The sequence below is a fragment of the Euprymna scolopes genome, chromosome 6 (genome assembly GCF_053919585.1).
Source record: "Euprymna scolopes isolate OS-2025 chromosome 6, ASM5391958v1, whole genome shotgun sequence".
Classification (NCBI taxonomy): domain Eukaryota; kingdom Metazoa; phylum Mollusca; class Cephalopoda; order Sepiida; family Sepiolidae; genus Euprymna; species Euprymna scolopes.
In genome coordinates this window covers 7442501-7462500 of record NC_136487.1, presented here as the reverse complement: position 1 = coordinate 7462500, position 20000 = coordinate 7442501, and the positions used below count along the sequence as shown (strand labels likewise).

Below are 20000 nucleotides of genomic sequence, written 5' to 3'. Positions count from 1 at the left end.
GAATTACAAACTATCTGGTATTTCCTTGAAATCTCTAGCTTTGATGGAGGGGGAGACTAAACTTGCTGCTATGGTTTCAAATGATCTGAAATAACGGCAAGGGGAGACTTGATTCCAAATATTTCTCATTTGTTATATCTCTCCTCTTTGGTTTTCATACTTACGATATTGATTACTGTACACGCAATAACCCTTATCTCCGAGTGGGCTCCGGGCCTTGATAAGTGGTAACTTCCATGTAATATATATATATATATATATATATATATATATATATATATATATATATATATATATATAAGTAATGAAATCAAAAGGATGTAGTGTTTACCTGAAATACGCAATGGTAAACTATAATCTAATATAAATACCAGTATTTATATATAAATAGTTTGAGCCCAACCGAATAAAAAAGCTCAATATGCAATAGGGAGTAGAGCTTATTACAAGAGAAAGATAATTAAAACTAAGTTGAAATTTACAATCAAAATTTATTGTTCGACTGAATACTCCAAAAAACAATTTTAATGTAAGTATACAGTAAAAAGTTTTTTTTTTAATTCCCAAATTTATTTAAGCTCAATGTAAATATATTTCAGTTTCAGAGCATATATATCACCCAAATACCACAAGTATATTTATTATAAAATAAATGTGCTATAAATACACTTGTACCATTTGAATTGTAGTAGTTGAATTATTTTCAAATTATATATGTGTGTGTGTGTGTGTGTGTGTGTGTGTGTGTGTGTGTGTGTGTGTGTGCGCGCGCGTGTGTAAGAATTTTCAAAATGTGAGAGACGATATAATTATTTCCCCAACGTCGCAACTCACCCGAGCCGTTAAAGCTAACAAATCGGAAGTCTAAGATTCAAATTTGGCCCTCAAGTGCAACGAGTTCATCCGAGCAAATTCCATTAAAATATTTGTAAAACAGACATAGAGATGCAGCATTGCGGCGATGAGACAGGGGTTATAACTTTGTGGACAAAGTGGGGTCCATTAGATTGAAAACTTTTTTGGATCGTATCCAAGAGGGAGAGGCTAATGGTAGATTCACCATCCCAGATGTGGCAACAATACTCCATGCATAGATGAATGCTGGCCTTGTAGAGGTACAGGATACTCTCAGGTGTGAGTAGTCTTCTAGCTCGATAGAGGGAACCCACCTTCTTAGCAACAGCCTTTGCAATGTCCTCAATGGATGACTACAACCCTTGTTTCTTATAACGGTTAAAGGAAAGGAGTTTTGTCTTTTTTTTTTTTTTTTTTTTTTGTGTGTGTTTTCCCTCTTTTATTTTTTACTTATGTTTGTTGTTGTTGTTTTTTTTGGGGGGGAGGACTCGTCTTCCTTTTTTCTTTCTACTCTAACTTATCATTTTCTTTTTTTTCTTACAGGACACAGCACGATGGATAATGAGACGTACAGTTTCAAGTTCGATGATGATTTTTACATTGCTAATTTTGCTTACACCCCCAGTTCAACACTTGACAACCAGTTACTCTTCAAAGGGATCCTTGGCGGCAGTGGGATCTTGATCGGTCGGAACTGCGTTGTCCGAGCCAACGTCGTGGGGACAAAGGCTAGCTGGGAATCCTTTAGAAATATCCGGAGAAGACTCAAATCGGTTGAGGAAGTGTTTCGGGCCAACAATGCCCGCCTCAATTTCTATGTCCCGAAAAGCGCATTGGCCGCCATGGACAAGACGGCCTTACCGACGAAGGTGGCATCCTCTATCAAAGGATGGCGTCCACCAAAAGAAGATGAATTTGTTATGATTGATATGTACCAACACCGGAAGGATGAACTAATCCACAAGGGTCCGCTGCTTTCAGCTATTAGCCATATTAGCTTGATGCAGAGCCAGAATCAAAGTTATTTGACAAATTTCCGGGCCTTCGAGTTTGGGACAAATCAGGTTTGTATCACGAACGCCCAGATATCAAAGGACGTCGATGCGTTTCGAAGAGAACACAGCTGCAACGAGCTCTGTGAGATGAAAACCACACCTAACAATCATTCTGATCCGATTCCTTTTGAAACGGACGGTTACAATAATCTCCTATCTTACCCGGTCAGTGCGCCGCCACTTGGAGAGCATTACTTTTGGAACCCATTTTTTACTGCGCCGCCTCCGTATAGCGAGCACCCGACTCCGACAGCACCGTCAATTTACGCAGACGATTACTACTATCACCCTAGAAATATGTCGGTCAGCTAAGCAATGACATTTCTGGTGTTGCGAGAAAGAAAATCGGCCATAACAGTCGGCTAGAGAGGTCACGTGTGGCATTATTTTGCTCATTTAGCAAAGTCTTTCTTCCCGCTCTTTAAAAAAAAAAATGTGTAATCCTTTTTTTTTTGTCTTTTGGGCTTAAAAAGAAAGGCTGTATTGCCTACTGTGGAGGGTGAGTCACCCTCGCGGGTACCTCTTCCAAGCATTACACGCCAAATCATGATCGTTTGCCGCTAAATATATAATGTATGACCAGTTCATAACACTATCTATACTATTTTTTTATGGAAGTGAGAAATAATATGCCAGTGAATGTTTAATCGGCAGTGTATGGGGTGGCAGAAGGGTGGCACCAGGGTGGCACAAGGACAAGTATGCTTTGTCAAGTACTTATGTTAACACACGCGCATGCACCACTGGCATGTAAAAACTTTTTATTTTATTTGCACATAAAAAGATATGCATATATATATATATATATATATATATATATATATATATATATATATATATATATCACACATATATATCACACACATGTTAATGTGAGACACATACGAGTCACACACACATGCTCTCACACACACACACACACACACAAACCCACATATATATATCGCGTTAAAACAAAACACACATATATCACATGTTAATGTGAGACATATACAAAACACACACACACACACACACACAAACACACACACACATAACACGTTAATATCTACATAAGAGGCTCACATATATTTGTAGAATTTGAAATGTTTTAAAAGAACGGTGTTCATCAATAAACCTGGATATATAGAGAAATAAACGCACACAAACATATATACGCAGGAAATGACAATATATGACAGTTAAGCTACACAGAATGCATTCTAGCCTGACGATTCCCTGTAGGGATAAAACCCGATAGATTCTGTGTAGCTTAATTGCTATATATTTTTATACCTTACTATCTAGCTCTACTCACGTATTGAGTACTATTGAAGTAATATATCAATTTTGAGATAAATTATATATATATATAATTACAACAAAATTTATTGTTTGACAAAGAAGTGCAGATAAATATTAAAGTCCTTTCCTTAACCCATGGATTTTCAATCAATGGCTTATCTTAACCTGGAATATACTAATAAAAAACCGCAATTCATTTTGCAATATATCACTATTCTTTGGGTTTTATAATGGTTTCTTAATAATCATTATTTAAACTTTGGGTATCCTTTTTACATTATCTTTGCAATTTTAATTTTTCATTCTATATGCCAATAAGCAAAATTCATAATTACCGCATATATTTCGCTAACAACATTTTCTCTGATGAGATAAAAAATCCATTGAAAACCCATGCATTAAGGAAAAGACTTTAATAATTATCCGTACTCCTTCGTTAAAAAATAAACATAATTTATCTCCGAATTTCCATATAGATTATTGCTCTACCTCGCATGTTGAGATTTTTTTTATCTGCCTGGGATCGTCTTATGAATATTTATAATAATATTTAATTGGACTTTATGCTTACAGTAGTATACAATCTGTATTCTTACTGCACTTCAGTATTTCATTTATATATATATATATATATATATATATATATATATATATATATATATATATATATATATCACCGTCAATGTCATCTTAGATGACTATGCAGTCCCGCCGCAGATTTGCACATCTTGAAACAGATGTGACATACAAATTCTTTATATATATTATTAAATTATATGTATGTATGTATGTATGTATGTATGTATGTATGCATATATGTATGTATGTATGTATGTATGTATGTATGTATGTATGTATGTATGTATGTATGTATGTATAAAGGTAATGATTAAGGTTAAATTCTGTAAATTAAAATATAAACAAATATATTTAAGTTAAGAATTTATTGTTTGAAATAAAGAATATATAGAGAAAAATTATGTTAATTTCCTTAATCCATGGATTTTCAAATAATGGCCTATATCATCATAGGAAATGAAATGCAATTAGCAAAATGTTCAGCTATGAATAATCGAGTATTTTGTTTTTCAGCAATATATATATTGAAAATGTTATTTGAATGGTGAATAAGTGTCATAGAAAAAAGGATTTCATACAACCTGGGCAATCCATTATCAGAATGAGTTCAATATTTTCCGGGATATTTCTGCCAGGTCGGAGGAGTAGTGATCCAGGGTCAAAATCAGTAATCCGATATATCATGAATGTTTGGTTGTTCCATACTGTTGTTTCGAAGGGCATACGAAATGGTCGCCCTCGTCGACAATATAAAGATTCGTTGGTAGAAGAAATCCAGAATCCTTGGGAGTGCGGAGATAGTGCATCAAATATTGAATTAATGTTCAATTCCAAGTATTGCCTCAATGTGATATCTGATAGGATAATTCACTTGATCTCTAATCTGTGATTATTTAATATATATATATATATATATATATTAATATATATATATATATATATATATATATATATATATATATATATATATATATAAGTCTAAGGAAGCTTTGAGCATTTTATAAAAAGGAAAATACTAAAATGAACATTAGAACATTCTTCTAAATTCCTAGAAATGCTAACCAAATTAAACATATAGCAGACTTAGTACCTGCAAAAACCTACTTTCCGCTTTGAAATCCACAATTACAAAAGCGATATTCAGCTATATAACAGTGAAAACAAAACTTAAATTGTTAAATACAAAATGGAGACGATCCGTTGTTATCATGTGGCCGTTTCGCAAGTTTAAAAATCGGACAGTTGTTAAATTGATGGCTTTCCAGTGGAAAATGTCACTTTTCCATCAGTATGATAATAAAAATTGTAATTATATATTTTTTTAAGAAATATTGTTATATGTAGATGCTGAACATAAACATATGTGAATTAAAATGAATCTATAAACATTAATATGTTTATAAATGTCTATACGTAGATAAAAAGATGGATGAATTTATGAATTAACTTCTCCTAAATCAAATGAATGAAATCGTTCACACGTTTATTAATGCAGTTTTAACGATTAAATGGACCATGGAACCGGACTAGCATGTTAAGAAAAATTAGATTTCGCTAGCGTTCGCGCTTATATTCGTATCAATGGGTGTAAAAATAATGAGGACAAGAAAGAAAACATATTATGTAAGTAAGAAAAGCATTTATTTTCCAATTCATCTTAGATGGCGGGGGATGTCGGAATCGCTATTTGCTTTTTCTCTTCTCCCAAACATCTGGAATGCATATATTTTCACCCCAAACCAGGCACAGCGCCACTTTGATGTAGGGAGCTACTGTCTGGGATATAATTTGCAGAGATACTATGTAGGGAGTTGAGCAGCAAAATGTCTGTTTCCATTACACTTGAACTTCTGCATGTCAGTACAGTCAAGGAAGCAGGAACCCGGAAGGGAATTCCAAATTCTAGTAGTCCTATGGAAGAAACTATTAGAGTAGAAGGCTTTCTGGTATCTGGGGATTTCTACTGTGTAGGGGTGGGATTTTGCTGCGTGTCTAGTTTGTCGTGGTTATTTACGTAGAGGGGTACAGTGGCTTGTAGTTACCATTAAAATACTTGTAAAACAAGCAGAAGGATTCAACATTTCGGTACAAATATATATATATATATATATATATATATATATATATATATATATATATATACCGCACTGATGAGGTGTGAAACAGCGAAACAGTACTGTATGTGGATGACTATATATATATATATATATATATATATATATATATATGTCGCTTTTCTTGCATGCTTGCTTGTTAACTTGTCTCCGTGTACACTTAATGAGGTCATTGTTTTTTTTACGTAATCCATTGACGTAACAGTGTTTTACGTCATCCGGCTAAATTACCGTACACAGTGGATGATTTCACAGAACAATGATGTCATCCACCAGAGAGATAGCGGTTAGCCGTGCACATTGCATGACATCACAAAAGTTGACATCAGTCATCAAAGATAGAGAAGGACAAAAATCATTAACCTTTTATTTCAACAATCAGTAATCCTCGGTATGTGTGTGTGTGTGTGTGTGTGTGTGTGTGTGTGTGTGTGTGTGTGTGTGTGTGTGTGTGTGTGTGTGTGTGTGTGTGTGTGTGTGTGTGTGTGTGTGTAAATAGAGGGAGAGAGATGATTGCTAAGTAAGCAGACCACAGATCCCAGTCGTAATATAGCGAAGAAAATAAACACTTTGCTTCTAAACAAGTTTTTCTAAAATTATGTACGTAATAAAATCCATTTCTTTGTATCATCATATGTCTTTATTTCTTTGCAATTAATGTCTATAAATCAATAACGGAATTGTAATTCAATTTATTCATATTTGTTAAAAGTTCTCCGTGTTGTAATTATTCAATGGGGCGAAGGAGATCAGCACTAGGAAGTACAGGACTCAATTAGAACATTGTTAACGACTTCCTTTACTTGAAGATCGCAGTGTTTTGCTTTGTGCAATATGCCAATCCTAGTTTTAAAACATCCTTGAGCTGTAAGGAAACGCTCAAAGTAAAACCCGATATAAAGTGTTAATATTTCATGATCAGTGGTTGGCATACTTTCGGTAGATCGACTTTCTAAAAGCAGACTTTTCTGGGTGGGTTTTCCCCCGAGAAATATACTGAAATACTTTTAAAGTCTACGGTTTTTGTAATGTCAATTTTATGGATATAAACACTGAACATCTATAATTCGTTATAATGTCCTCTTCTCTACTCGAGCATGTGCGGGATGTTCCTTTTCAACCGCGAGTCACAAATTGTATAATTCTTTCTAATTGGCTTAAAACCGAACCTGGATACGAGTGAAGGGGGTTTAACAATTTACCAGCGCTTTGTTCGAACTAAACAGGTCCATGCAAGATAATTAAGCTTTTATGCACTGTTTCAGTAGAACAATAACCTCATCGTTGTCAGTGTCTTGCTCGCCTCCTTATTCAAATAACATGTACAAAAGATATTCAGTAAATAAGGTGAATGTTTCTGTTTCATTTTTTAGCAAAACTAAAAATAACCAACTTTAAAATGATATCATACAAATAGTGGGAGCCACAGAAATTCCACGGTTCCATCTGCATCTGTTTTATGGAAATCGCTCCAGACAATGCATAAAGCTACTTCGTGTAAGGAACTAAACAAATACTACTTCAAAATCAGAAACTATCCAACAATAAGTATTACATGGATAGGTTCCAACCCATAAAACATCAATTCTTCCCTCTTTGTCAGGAACATAGCTCATCGATGTGATATTGCTGCCGTGATTATAGAGTTTCATCTCTAAACCCATCCACCAGTTGGTGAGATATTTCCATTCTATCGTCGTCTGTTGAGGTATTCTAGTTTGAGTTTCATGCTTGACACACCAGACGAAATTTATAAATTACTTCTTTGCACTACAATTTTTTTTTGGGGGGGGGGGCATCTTTTAAAACAGAGTCATGGGTGATAGCGTACGTACGAGCATATTATTGCTTTAGCGTATTATGGTAAAAGCTAACCATTCTATGGGAGTACGGTGCGAACGAAGACCCCACGATATCATTGCAACATTTTCGTTAAAAACTGAAATAGTTGTCAAAGTACTCTGATTAAATTAGTTATAGAATATATATCTGGTTACATAATTTTTGTAAGAGTTTGCGACATATTTCTATTCTCGGCTCAAACATCACGATATTATTGTATAATGTTTGTAGAGAACAGATACTACACTTTGATGTGTATGTTTTATTTCACAAAACAAAAAGCTGAACAAAACAAAATTGGGAACAAGGCCAATTTAAAAAGTGAGGATGGAGTCTATGATCATCCTTGTCACTGTAACTTTGATTTTACTAAACTATTCCTAGCTAGAGTTGTCGGTTATTATAACCCGACATTCACACCAGGGGTCGTCCTAAATATGATTCCCAAATTATGTCGGTATATATATATATATATATATATATATATATATATATATATATATATATATATATATATATGGATTGCATTCCATATTTAAAAATGGATGATAAAGGGTAATGACGTACGTACTAGCATACAGTTGCCTTAGCGTGTCATTATATCGATATTATTATTATTATTATTATTATTATTATTATTATTATTATATAGATTATGTCTCCAATTGATCGTGCATATTTTCGTATTCGTATTTACGTGCGCAATTCAATACTCAGTCTTTGTATTACCGTGTTATATTTGAATGTCAATATTTTCGACGTTTCAACAGATTTCTTATTCGTTATTGTCGTCGGTACAAACTATTTAAACAGTTCGCGTATTTTAGAGCTAGACAATCGTTTTATTTTGTATTGTAATATATTGTTGTTTATTCTGTCACGGTCAATTGTAAACAGTTTTTCATGTGTTTCTTTCTTTCATGCGATCCGCTTAAAAAAAAAAAAAAAAAGTGGCTCTGCAAGACGACGACTCGGTGCGAACACGTATCTCTCCGTTTTTGCCAACAGCATAAAGTTCGGTGCAGGCACGTTGTCGACAAACTTCGCCATCTGCGTCGTCGTTTTTTTGTGCCGGGCAGATACCGCGTCAATCATTGTCCAATAATATTATTCACCGATTGTACTCCCTCCGTCATTAATCACGGGAAAATTATGTTTCGCTAGTGTTCGCACTTATATTCGTATCAATCGGTGTAAAAAGAATGAAGAAAAGAAAGAAAACATTATGTAAGTAAAAAAACATTTATGTTCAAATTCATCTTCGATGGTGGGGAGTAACGGAATCGCTATTTGCTTTCTCTCTTCCCCAAACATCTGAAATGGTTTCTTTCGGCAGTATTATTTATATATATATATATATATATATATATATATATATATATATATATATATATATATATACATATATATATATATATATATATATATATATATATATATATATATATATATATATATATATATATATTGGTCTTTATTATGGGTCCTACTGCAGTCGTTTGCGCACTAATATTGTGAGGGAAAGGTATGAACCCTCCCTTAATTCTTTCCCAGCCGTGTCGAAAACAGCAATGTGTATTAAATTCATTATATACAATGTAGTGTTGACAATTAAAATAAAATGAATAACCCGAAAATGGTTGATTTACCGTGAATCTAGAAAACACTGTAAATGCTTCTTGTCCTTGTGAATCCTAAAATTGTCTGAATGTTTACGCTATTTAAATATTGTGCGTACGCACGCACGCATGCATACTGAGCTGTCTATGATTTTTTAATCGAGCGACATTTTATAACGCAGAATGTCAATTTCGGGTGCTAGTATCTTCAATATATATATATATATATATATATATATATATATATATATATATATATATATATATATATATATATATATATATATATATATATATATATATGAGACAATTTCTAGACGAATACTGCGATATACTCTAATATCCATAAACGCTTAGAAGCTCAATGCAGTTTAGTGACAGAACCTATAATGTTTATTATTCTTTCATTTCTTTTGTCATTGAAAATGTGAATTAGTGCAATAAACCTGTATAGGTATCACCATCTCGTTTGCTTCGATACGAAACTACGGCAAGTTTTACTATTTTAATGTTTTGCTGAAGGTAACATTTGGAAATCATGCCCAATACCACGAAATAGTAAATGTTTTGTGCTGTTGTAATCTCTTACAGAGGCGAGCAAGATGGTGATACATCTAATGGTTTAATGTAAAAAAAAGAATAGAGCATAATATGATGCAAGATAGCCACCAATACGTATTTTCAAACTAAACATATCATAATAAAGATATAAATAGAATATGATTATAAATTGAAATGCAATATTGATTAAAATAGTTCAATGGAGAAACAACGTGCAATAATTAAACCCAATGCATATTTATTTTAGACGTACCTACCCAATATTGCCTGGGATAACGTGTTTTTTTTTAGTCTTTAATTCATATTTGTCTGTACTTTTGAAAACTTATAGGAATAGTAATAAGTTTAGGTCGGAAACTATCACTTTCTTCAACAAAAAATATAAGTTGTTGATCCGTCTTTATGTGATTATTGAAAAAAAAATACATTCTATATTATTAATTAGGAATAAATAATTCTCATAAAAAATTATAGAAAAGTGCGTTATTTTTATTGCTAATAACATAGTACAGCAACAATAAATATGAATTGACTAGTCATAAATAAAGTTTTATTTCTCAGCTTAAATGCTACTCAGGCCTGACTTCAAAAATCTTACAAGATAACTTTTTTATGTGAGATAGTCAAAATGTATAATTACGTTAAACTTTGAAATTTTATGAATAATTTATAGGATTAATACGTTTCACTCGACGAATGGCTATATTTGAATAGAAAAAAAGAATGAAATGAAATGAGTTTTATTTCGCATATTTTCATTTCTTTTATCTTACATGTTTTTTTTTATTTTTATGTAAATGTATTCATCAAATATTTATACAACTTCAGTATACGCACGCATGCATATGTACACACAAGTATGGAATTTAACATTTTATCCGACATCAGTTTATTATTATTCATTTATGTATATATATATATATATATATATATATATATATATATATATAGAGAGAGAGAGAGAGAGAGAGAGAGAGAATAAATGACAAAAAGTTATATTCCTAAATTCATGATGTTGACCATCTTATAATTTATTCCTTTAATTCAGTTGACTTATACAATTCTTGACAGTCATAAGTCACGTGAATTAAAGAAATAAATTATAAGATGGTCAACGTCATGAATTTTGGAATATAACTTTTTGTCATTTATTCTCTATATTGCTCTGTAATTACATTGAGCTTCTTATATAAGGATTGATATATAATAAGAAAATATATTTCTACAGAAATATATTATTATTATTATTATTATTATTATTATTATTATTATTATTATTAAAACAGTAATCTACGGATATGCATGCTTCGAGGCTTTACCTCTCCTCAGCGTAGCTTGACTGTCTCTCTAGAAATTATTTCTATTCCTAGAAAGTCTTAAATATTTTAGGGTGTAGACATATTATTATTATTATTATTATTATTATTATTATTATTATTATTATTATTATTATTATTATTATTACTACTACTACTATTAAAACTGCGTTTTATACTGAGCACTCTAAGCGTGAAACAATAACTTCTACTTTAACACACACACGCGCACACACAATCACACAAACGAACATGTACATTCACACAGGCACGTATTTCCGTAACACTTTAACGCAAATACTCATACACAAATGAACACTCATATTCACACAGCCGCTATCACGCAATGAAACACATACATGGACACTGACAAACATATTCACACACCCAGATATATGCACACACAACTGTTACAACTGAATATTCGGTTGTACACGATTCCAATTCAAAATAGAAAGCAAGAAAGCAGCCGAATATTTTCCACACTTGTATACAGAAAAAAAAAATGCTGCAAATATTTTTCATGCATAAACAAATTCTTTAAAAATGCATTTAATGTATATTTTTACAAAAACTTTTTTTATTTTCTTATGTTTTTTTGTATCAATTTTATAAAATAAATGAATAAACAAATTCCTTTAATTTTTTTTTTTTTTTTTGTCTTTATTGCTTTTCAATACTTTTTTCTTTTAAAACAAAATGAAGAATTGGCACTGCAAAGGGCGGTGTTCAAATATAAATGGCGGCATCCTCATCTCGGTTGCAAGCGAAACGAAGACTAAACTTGAGTCAAGCTGCTTGATGTTTGAACCCCAACAATTGGAGGTGGACACCGTGGCAAATATACGATCTTCAAATATTAATGATGTTCTCCGCAATATTTTGTCGTTGTTTCAAGCCATCAGACGATGCAGCTATATCATGTTGTAGAGCATTATTCATTCATTTTGTATTAATGAAATGATCATTGTTGGCATTCGTTTCCTCGATATCTTTCTAGTTAGATTTTTTTCTGGAAATACATCAATACTTACGGGGTGGATCACATATCACATGAAATTTGCTAAAGTTCTGAGTGAAAATCCTTCTGTGAAACAAACTGGATTCGAATTTGACACAATCAAGTTGCCGTTAACCACCAGGCCACCGTTAATGCAACTTGTGGACGCTGTCGTACAGTTTTAAACACTGGTCTTTTGGCCACCGATTCTTCCTCTTACTTTGTATTTGACGAGATATTCTACAGAAAAGAAAGCTTCCATTGGTGCCATTTAATTCCTTTCAGTTACAGTCTTCGTTTCGACGATACCATTAACCATCTTGCTTATACTCTTTTTATGCACTAACGAGTTATCCCTTATAAAAGATAATGGATCACTCGAGGATAAGAGTTACTGAATTTGTCAGGTAGACACTGAAATAACACTGTGAGGATTAATAACAAATAATTGACAGGTCATAAATAAGATTATTTAAGACTATGAGAATTTGTTAACATTGGACTTGAAAACAGACATGCTGTAGTCAGCTGGAAGTAATCCCGTGGTATTATGTTCCACAGAAGGATAGTTCTTGGAAATAAACTTTGTTCATGGAAGTTCGGTTTAGTTTTAGGTACACAGAGGGAGAAACAAAAAGTGTTTATAATTGTTGTAGCTAGACGGTGTTTGTTGTAAATGTTTTACCGTGGGAACAAAGATGAGAACTCATTCGAACACTTAATAAAATAACGGAAAATTAGAGGACAAGTAGCAACTTGTGAGAAATAGATTGTAGTGAAGAGAAAGGAATATCCCCACTAGATTTCAAAGTTGGTTTCGTGCTTTGTCAATGGAGAAAAGAGTGCTTTTAGATGTTTTATGGAAATAATTCCAAACAAGATGTGAAGTCACAAGAACGAAAAATGATGAAGATGCCTATTGACCTTAGTCTTGAAAAATTCAAGCTAATAGGTAAGGGCAAACAGTGAGCATGAAGAGAGTTCTTTAAGTCTGTGCTTGTAGGAAAGACGCTATTGAAATAGGAAGCTGTATTACAATAAGGTATCCAAACAGCAAAGTGATTGAGACCAATAGACTAACGAGTCAAACGAGATGGAACAAATGAAGCAAGTAAAAGGTCAGACAATTCTGAAGAACAAATGGCATAATAGTATTTAAAGACTAAGACTAGCAACATCACGTCTCTTAGAAAGAGGTTGCAAAGAAGAAGTAAGAGTAGAACTAATTAAATTTCTGAACTTTATCAAGAATCTGCAAATGGGACAGGTGTTCACCAGCTCAAATATGAGAACAATACTCCATACTTGATACATGGTCAAATAGTTGATTTGTAAAGATAGGTTCATAAGAATAGTAGTTGATGGACAAAAATCAGAAGCTCACAGTATAAATGCTGGAGTCCCTCAGGGGTCCATCTTGGGCCCAACTCTTTTCCTGATCTACATTAATGATCTTCCAAATCACATCCTTACATCATTCGTAGACATTTTTGCTGATGACACTACCATCTATGGTAGCACATCTAAGTCAGTAAACGACCAAGTTCTCTCCGATTCTCTCTCCTCTGATCTTGATCACGTTGTACAATGGGGAAAGGAGTTGCTGGTTACTTTTAATGCATCTAAAACCAAGCTTCTATCTTTACATCATCAACGTTCTGATCCCCATCTGGCATCAATTAAAATGAATGGCTCTCGTCTTGGGGAGGCCTCAAGTTTTGACAAGCTTCTGGGCTTGACCTTTACTCCTCATCAAATCTGTTGCCAAGGCCGCTGGAAAAATGGTCGGATCCTTCTATCGATCGAGTAGATATCTCACTGCTGATGCAATTCTCTATCTATATAAGAGCTAGATACGTCCAAGGATGGAATACTGTTGCCACATATGGGCAGGAGCTGCTAGAAAAGACTTGTCTTGCCTTGATAGGGTTCAAAATAGACTTCGTGGCCTGGTGGGAGATGTCCTTTTCTCTTCCCTGCAACCTCTATCTCACAGAAGAGATGCTGCGAGTTTGTGTCTGCTTTATCGTTATTTTCATGGAAAGTGTTCGACTGAGCTTCAATCTATGGTCCCCCCTCGCCAAACTTTCACAAGAAACACTCGACTAGCTGAAAACACTATCAAAAATTCCCCCCACTCTTTATCTGTGCCTAAATCTAAACATAGATTCCATGATCAAAGCTTATTTCTTAGAACTGCACGCCTGTGGAATTGTCTTCTGTTTTCCTGCTTTCCAGCCGTCTATAATATGGTTGTCTTCAAGTCTAACGTGAACAAGTTTCTGATGAGTCTTTCCACTTAAGTGAACAAATTTACCGAACTTCCATTACTACCGATTACTATATTGTCCTTTTGACTACTGTACACTCTTTAACCCTTATCCTTGAGTGGCCTATCGGCCTTGATAAGTGGTGACGCCTATGTAAAAAAAAAAAAAAGATAGAGGATTGATTCAGGTGTAATAAAGAGAACCGACTTTACGAAAAGCAGAAAGCGCAATTAATATCTGAATTCTAAGAAAGATTTGACGAAAACGTTTTCGAATCGATTTCTCATCAAGAGCAGAGCTATCCACGCGAATCTTGTGAAATAAAAGGGGCACGCCTACGATAGAAAGACAGTAGCTGAGCCTTAACAGATTAAACGGAGAAACGATTTCGTAATCTAAACTACAACTGAAATCAAATCAACATCTAAATTAGTTTAAATTAGTTCAACAGATGCGAGAGAGACGGACAAGAAGCAATACAAGAATAGAGAGTTGTGTTATCAGCTTACTTTTCTGAATAATATTCTTGGGAATATTATTGATATAGAAAAGAAAGAGTTAGATTTAGTTCAACATTAATAGTCAGTATTGATAGAAAAAAAGAATGGCGCCATCTAGAGTTACTTGCAATCAGAAAGAAACCCCTAATAATGTCAAGAACCTCATTACCAATCTTATAATCCTGAAGTTTATGGAGAAAACTGGAATGCCACACTTTGTCGAACGCCTTCTAAATGTCAAACGCAATCGTCCTAACATACTCTCGCCTCAATTATCCATAAACCGATCCGCTCTATTACAACAAATACAATATTAACAGTTGAACGAAAACCTCGAAAGTCACACTGAATATCAATAAAGAGGTATAGGCTTTTTCAGAAAATCAACAAACTTGCCGTTAATTAACCTTTGTTAACATTTTTTTTTTTACTGCTAATGAAGGTAAATATTTAATTGCCGCCCACCACAGTAATATGTAACACAAGATCGGAAAGTGTGATACCAGCAAGCTCCCCTAAAGGAGGGGCACTCTTGTCTCGAAAAAAATTGCCTGAGCATCCGCGTCGGTATTCCCCTCAGGCGATAAGTAATAAACTTTCCCCACCCGAAAGCCGAGTGGCAAGGCCTGGGAGAGTGGACCTCCTATGTGATACCTAGGCAGCGTACCTCTGTCGGACTGAGTGTCAAGAACGGATCCTTGACGAGTACTTTACCCAGTTTCCAAGCCGCCAAATCCGCAAGGAGACTCATCCCCATCACTACTAATGCAGGTATGACGCTAATGCTATGGACGATCTTATTTATAACTACGGCTAGGACAATCAACCTATGAGAAGCCTCCGACTTCATTATACTATCGAATTTTGGATTAAAGTCAGTTCGCTGTCAACCTCCATTTTGAACGATTAAACCACTGCTGATCGTGATTGTATTGATTCTTCGCCGATTTAATGCCGCCATCTTTATTTTAAAAGATTACTCAACACTCGAGATCATGACTGCATTGATTCTTCTTTGATCTACTACCGACATCTTTATTCAACATAAACACTTAACAGGTTTTGCGCCCAGCCATCGACTTTGCTTTGACGGATCGGAATCTAAATTCGAATTGTAGCAGGTAAAGTTTTGTGGGTATTTAAGGATGCGAAAACTACACAAAGTCATTCAATCTCCACCAGAGAATCCTAACGACCCCGAATTTATCGAAACGAATGCAACTGTTTTTGCAGAAGTGATTCAATGATAAGACGACAGAAGTTTGTCTCTGATTATAAGAGATACCTGGGATAATGGACTGAAAGTATTGAACATATTAAGAGAACATTATTTATCAAAAGGTAAATCGAAAAATTATATCAATATATACAGAATTAACGTCTCTAAAACGTAACGAAGATGAGAATATTACTGACTATGTTATTAGGGCAGAAACAACAGCAAATGCATTAAAACTCTCGGGTGAAATAATAAGCGATAGTCTATTAATATCAATGACACTCAAGAGACTTCCAGCCGATTTTAAACTATTTACAACTGTTATAACTCCAAAAGACCAATCCAGAAATTTCAGTCAATTTAAAGTGGCATTGTGTAGTTTCAAAGAGACAAATCGGATGCTCATGGACAATAATAATTCTGGCAATATCATGAAGTTCAAAATGCTTCTTGAAAATATCAAGGAACTGTAAGGGTTGTAGGCCTATAGCAAACCTCAGATCCTGTGCTGAAGTGTCGGGACATTACATTTGAATGTAATGTCGTGATTTTTAATCCTATTAAGGTCAAACTCACACGGGAAAAATGAGTTTCATTTATATAGAGATATCAAATTTCAACTCCATAGACCAAATATCCACAAAGGAGAGAGTTTTCACACGAACACCGAGAAGGTCACTTATATATATATATATATATATATATATATATATATATATATATATATATTGTGTACAGAAAGTTGTTAGTTGAGACAGGTCATTGGTACCGTCGGTTTCAAGCCCGATAATAAGGCCCGTTTAAGGTATCCTTATCGAGCTCTCTTCAGCCAATATTCGTCTATCTTATAACCGGAAGTGTGAAGTATATATACCTCGCGAATCCACGTTCAAATCTCGTTTTGTTTAATCCCCCCCTTTTTTTTTTTTTTTTTTTTTATCTATCTATATCTATCTATCTATATATATATATATATATATATATATATATATATATATATATATATATATATATACATATATATATCGGGTAATGTAATACCTAATTTTCAACTTTGAATTATTTAAATTTAAGATCTAATTTCGAAAAAATGTTTTTTTTATATATGAATCGATTTTAATTTGAACCCCATTTAATTTTAAAATCTCTTTCCTTATGTATAAAAACTTCAAAATCTGTATTGGTATCGGTTAAAAACTTAAAAATTCGTTTAATTATATCGAACATTTAAAAATTTCCAAAAATACGTTTAAAGTTTAAAAAAATATATTTTTAATTATATCGAATCACGTTTAAAAATTTCGAAATACGTTTAAAAATTATTTTTTAAAATCCAAATCTTTCAAGGTTTGGGGAAGTGAGTATTTATCTATCCTAAGTGATTTCCCTAGTTTATTAACATTATTATATTTTTCTATAGTTTTAAATTCGAAATAGATTATAAATTACATTTATAAAATATATTTTTTTTTTTTTTTTTTAATATATATATATATATATATATATATATATATATGACATTAATTAAAAATCTATAATATAATTGCGATTAAAATCCAAGTTTACCGACTAATTATTTATGTATTTACAATTTTTTTTCCTTATATATATATATATATAAAAACAACATCTAAGTGTTGTTCTTTTCATTGATCCAATTTATTAGGAGACCCTTCCTTCTATGTATGCAACTTTTCAAAGCTTCACTCCTCACATTTAAACATTTTATTTTTGGGTCATGAATGGACCGGAGGATGTAGTATTTCTCTGCGTTACAGAGTGAGCATTGACTTAATTCCGGGACGTATGCTGGTCTATGCTCTATTTTTCTCCATTTTATGGAAAAGGGTGTATTTTTTTCTTTAAGCTCCCACACGCGGGTAGCTAATGCTGTATTCATCCTTGTTTTAGCTCTAAAGGAGCTCATATGTGCATAATATCTTTGTTTAAATTGGCCTTTTGTCACACCTATATATATTTCCGGTATATTTGTGGATTGTTCCGTTACTGTGGCCTCATAGACAAGGGATTCAGCTTTACAATTACCCTCCAATGGACAGCTATTTTTGGTCCTGCAAGAGCAGCCTGCGTTATCTATCTTTTTTGGTTCTTTGGATATTATCGACTTTATTGATGGAGCTGTCGAGTAACTAACTTTCACCGTGTTTCTATTAAAAAGTTTATGTAGTCTATGTGTTCTTGGAAAATGTTTGTCTAGAAGGCTAAGAAAACAATGCCCTACTCTAGTTTTAGTGTTCAATGAAAACGGAGGTAAGAACCAGATTATTTTCCGTTTCCTCTTTCGTTTTATATTTTCTTTATTCTGGGTTTGTTGAAATTTTATGTTTTCATTGAACCCACTTTGATGCAGTGCGTCATTATAATATGGTGCTGCTTTCTCGAACACTTCAGCGTTCGAAGAAAGCCGTGAAATCCTTTGGCTAATGTTCGCTACCATATTTTTAAACACTGTGGGTGGGTGGCATGAACCCTTATTTATATACATGAGTTTTTCATTTAGTTTGTGAAAGGGTTTGTGTATTTTCTTCTCGAGATCTAGAGTGGCATCTAAAAAATCTACTCTATCTAAATTTGTCTGTATTATTATTTTAAAGCCTAGTTCCTTAAAAAATTCAGTTAGGTCTTTTCTAAGCCTGTCTAGTGCACATCCATTGTAGTCACGCGATAGGCAAAGTCCATCATCTCTATATAATCCAAAAAGGTGATCTGGGAATTTATATTTCATGGTCTCCAGTAGAAAAAGTCCAACCAGATCGCAGATATCCGCACTGTCATACGCCCCCATATATACCAACACCAAGTAACCAGCTGTATACAAGAATCCTACTATCGAAAATTGAAGATGTAATTCAGAGGATGAGATGGAAGGTTATAAACGAAACAAACATCCAAGAGAATGTGAAAAACAATTTTGGATTAAAATCTATAAAATACCCGAGTAAAGTGGAAGAATTAGAAAATTTTGAAAAAGATTTACTAGACATTATCGCTAAGCTTGAATTTAAACATAGATCAAATCAATTTCAAAAAACAATGACAGCTGATATCAAAAAAAATAAAAAGAGAAAATGAGACGATTGTTTTCTCAGATAAAACGAAAAATTTATATAAAATGGAAAAGGAACAGAAAAAACAACTTGTACTAAACTCAATTACAGAAAAATACCAGGTAGCAAGAAAAGATACTTATAAATCTATTAACCAAGAGGCTACAGAAGTTGCCACAAAATTAGGTATAGAATACAGAGTAAATAGGTTAGCAAAGAAAAATGTGTTTATAACTTTAAAAGACCACAAGGAAAATTTTAATAATAGGCCAACCTGCAGGTTAATAAACCCGGCTAAAAGCGAAATCGGTCTAGCTAGCAAGTCTATACTTAGAGAAATAGTAAAAGAGATAAAAAGAAAATCAAATCTTAATTTGTGGGCAGACACTAGCGCGGTACTGGACTGGTTTAAAAACATAACTGAACCACACAAATGTAAGTTTACACAACTGGATATCGTCGATTTTTACCCTTCAATCACTAAGGAAATCCTAGAAAAATCGTTGATCTTCGCATCAAAATATAGAAAGATAAGTGAGCTCGATAAGGAAACAATCATGCAAGCTCGACAGACCCTTTTATTTTTTGACGATAAAACGTGGGTCAAAAAATCAAACCCCGAAGACCCCTTTGACGTCGCGATGGGGGCGTATGACAGTGCGGATATCTGCGATCTGGTTGGACTTTTTCTACTGGAGACCATGAAATATAAATTCCC

The 20000-nt window shown here is 33.4% G+C and overlaps 2 protein-coding genes across 3 annotated transcripts in view; both read left to right on the top strand.

Annotated features, from left to right (window-relative positions):
• LOC145277485 (uncharacterized) overlaps positions 1-11865 on the top strand; it is a 43939-nt gene extending 32074 nt beyond the window's left edge. Inside the window, exon 2 of one of the 2 annotated variants that reach the window (XM_080128867.1) lies at positions 1399-11865. In XM_080128867.1, coding sequence (XP_079984993.1) covers positions 1399-2222 — 824 coding nt within the window. In that variant the 3' untranslated portion in view covers positions 2223-11865. The remainder of the gene's footprint in view (positions 1-1398) is intronic. The other variant, XM_080128868.1, reaches the window with a different exon arrangement.
• Positions 1-20000, top strand: part of LOC145277484 (uncharacterized) — a 351446-nt gene that overhangs the window by 72631 nt on the left and 258815 nt on the right. The window lies entirely within an intron of this gene.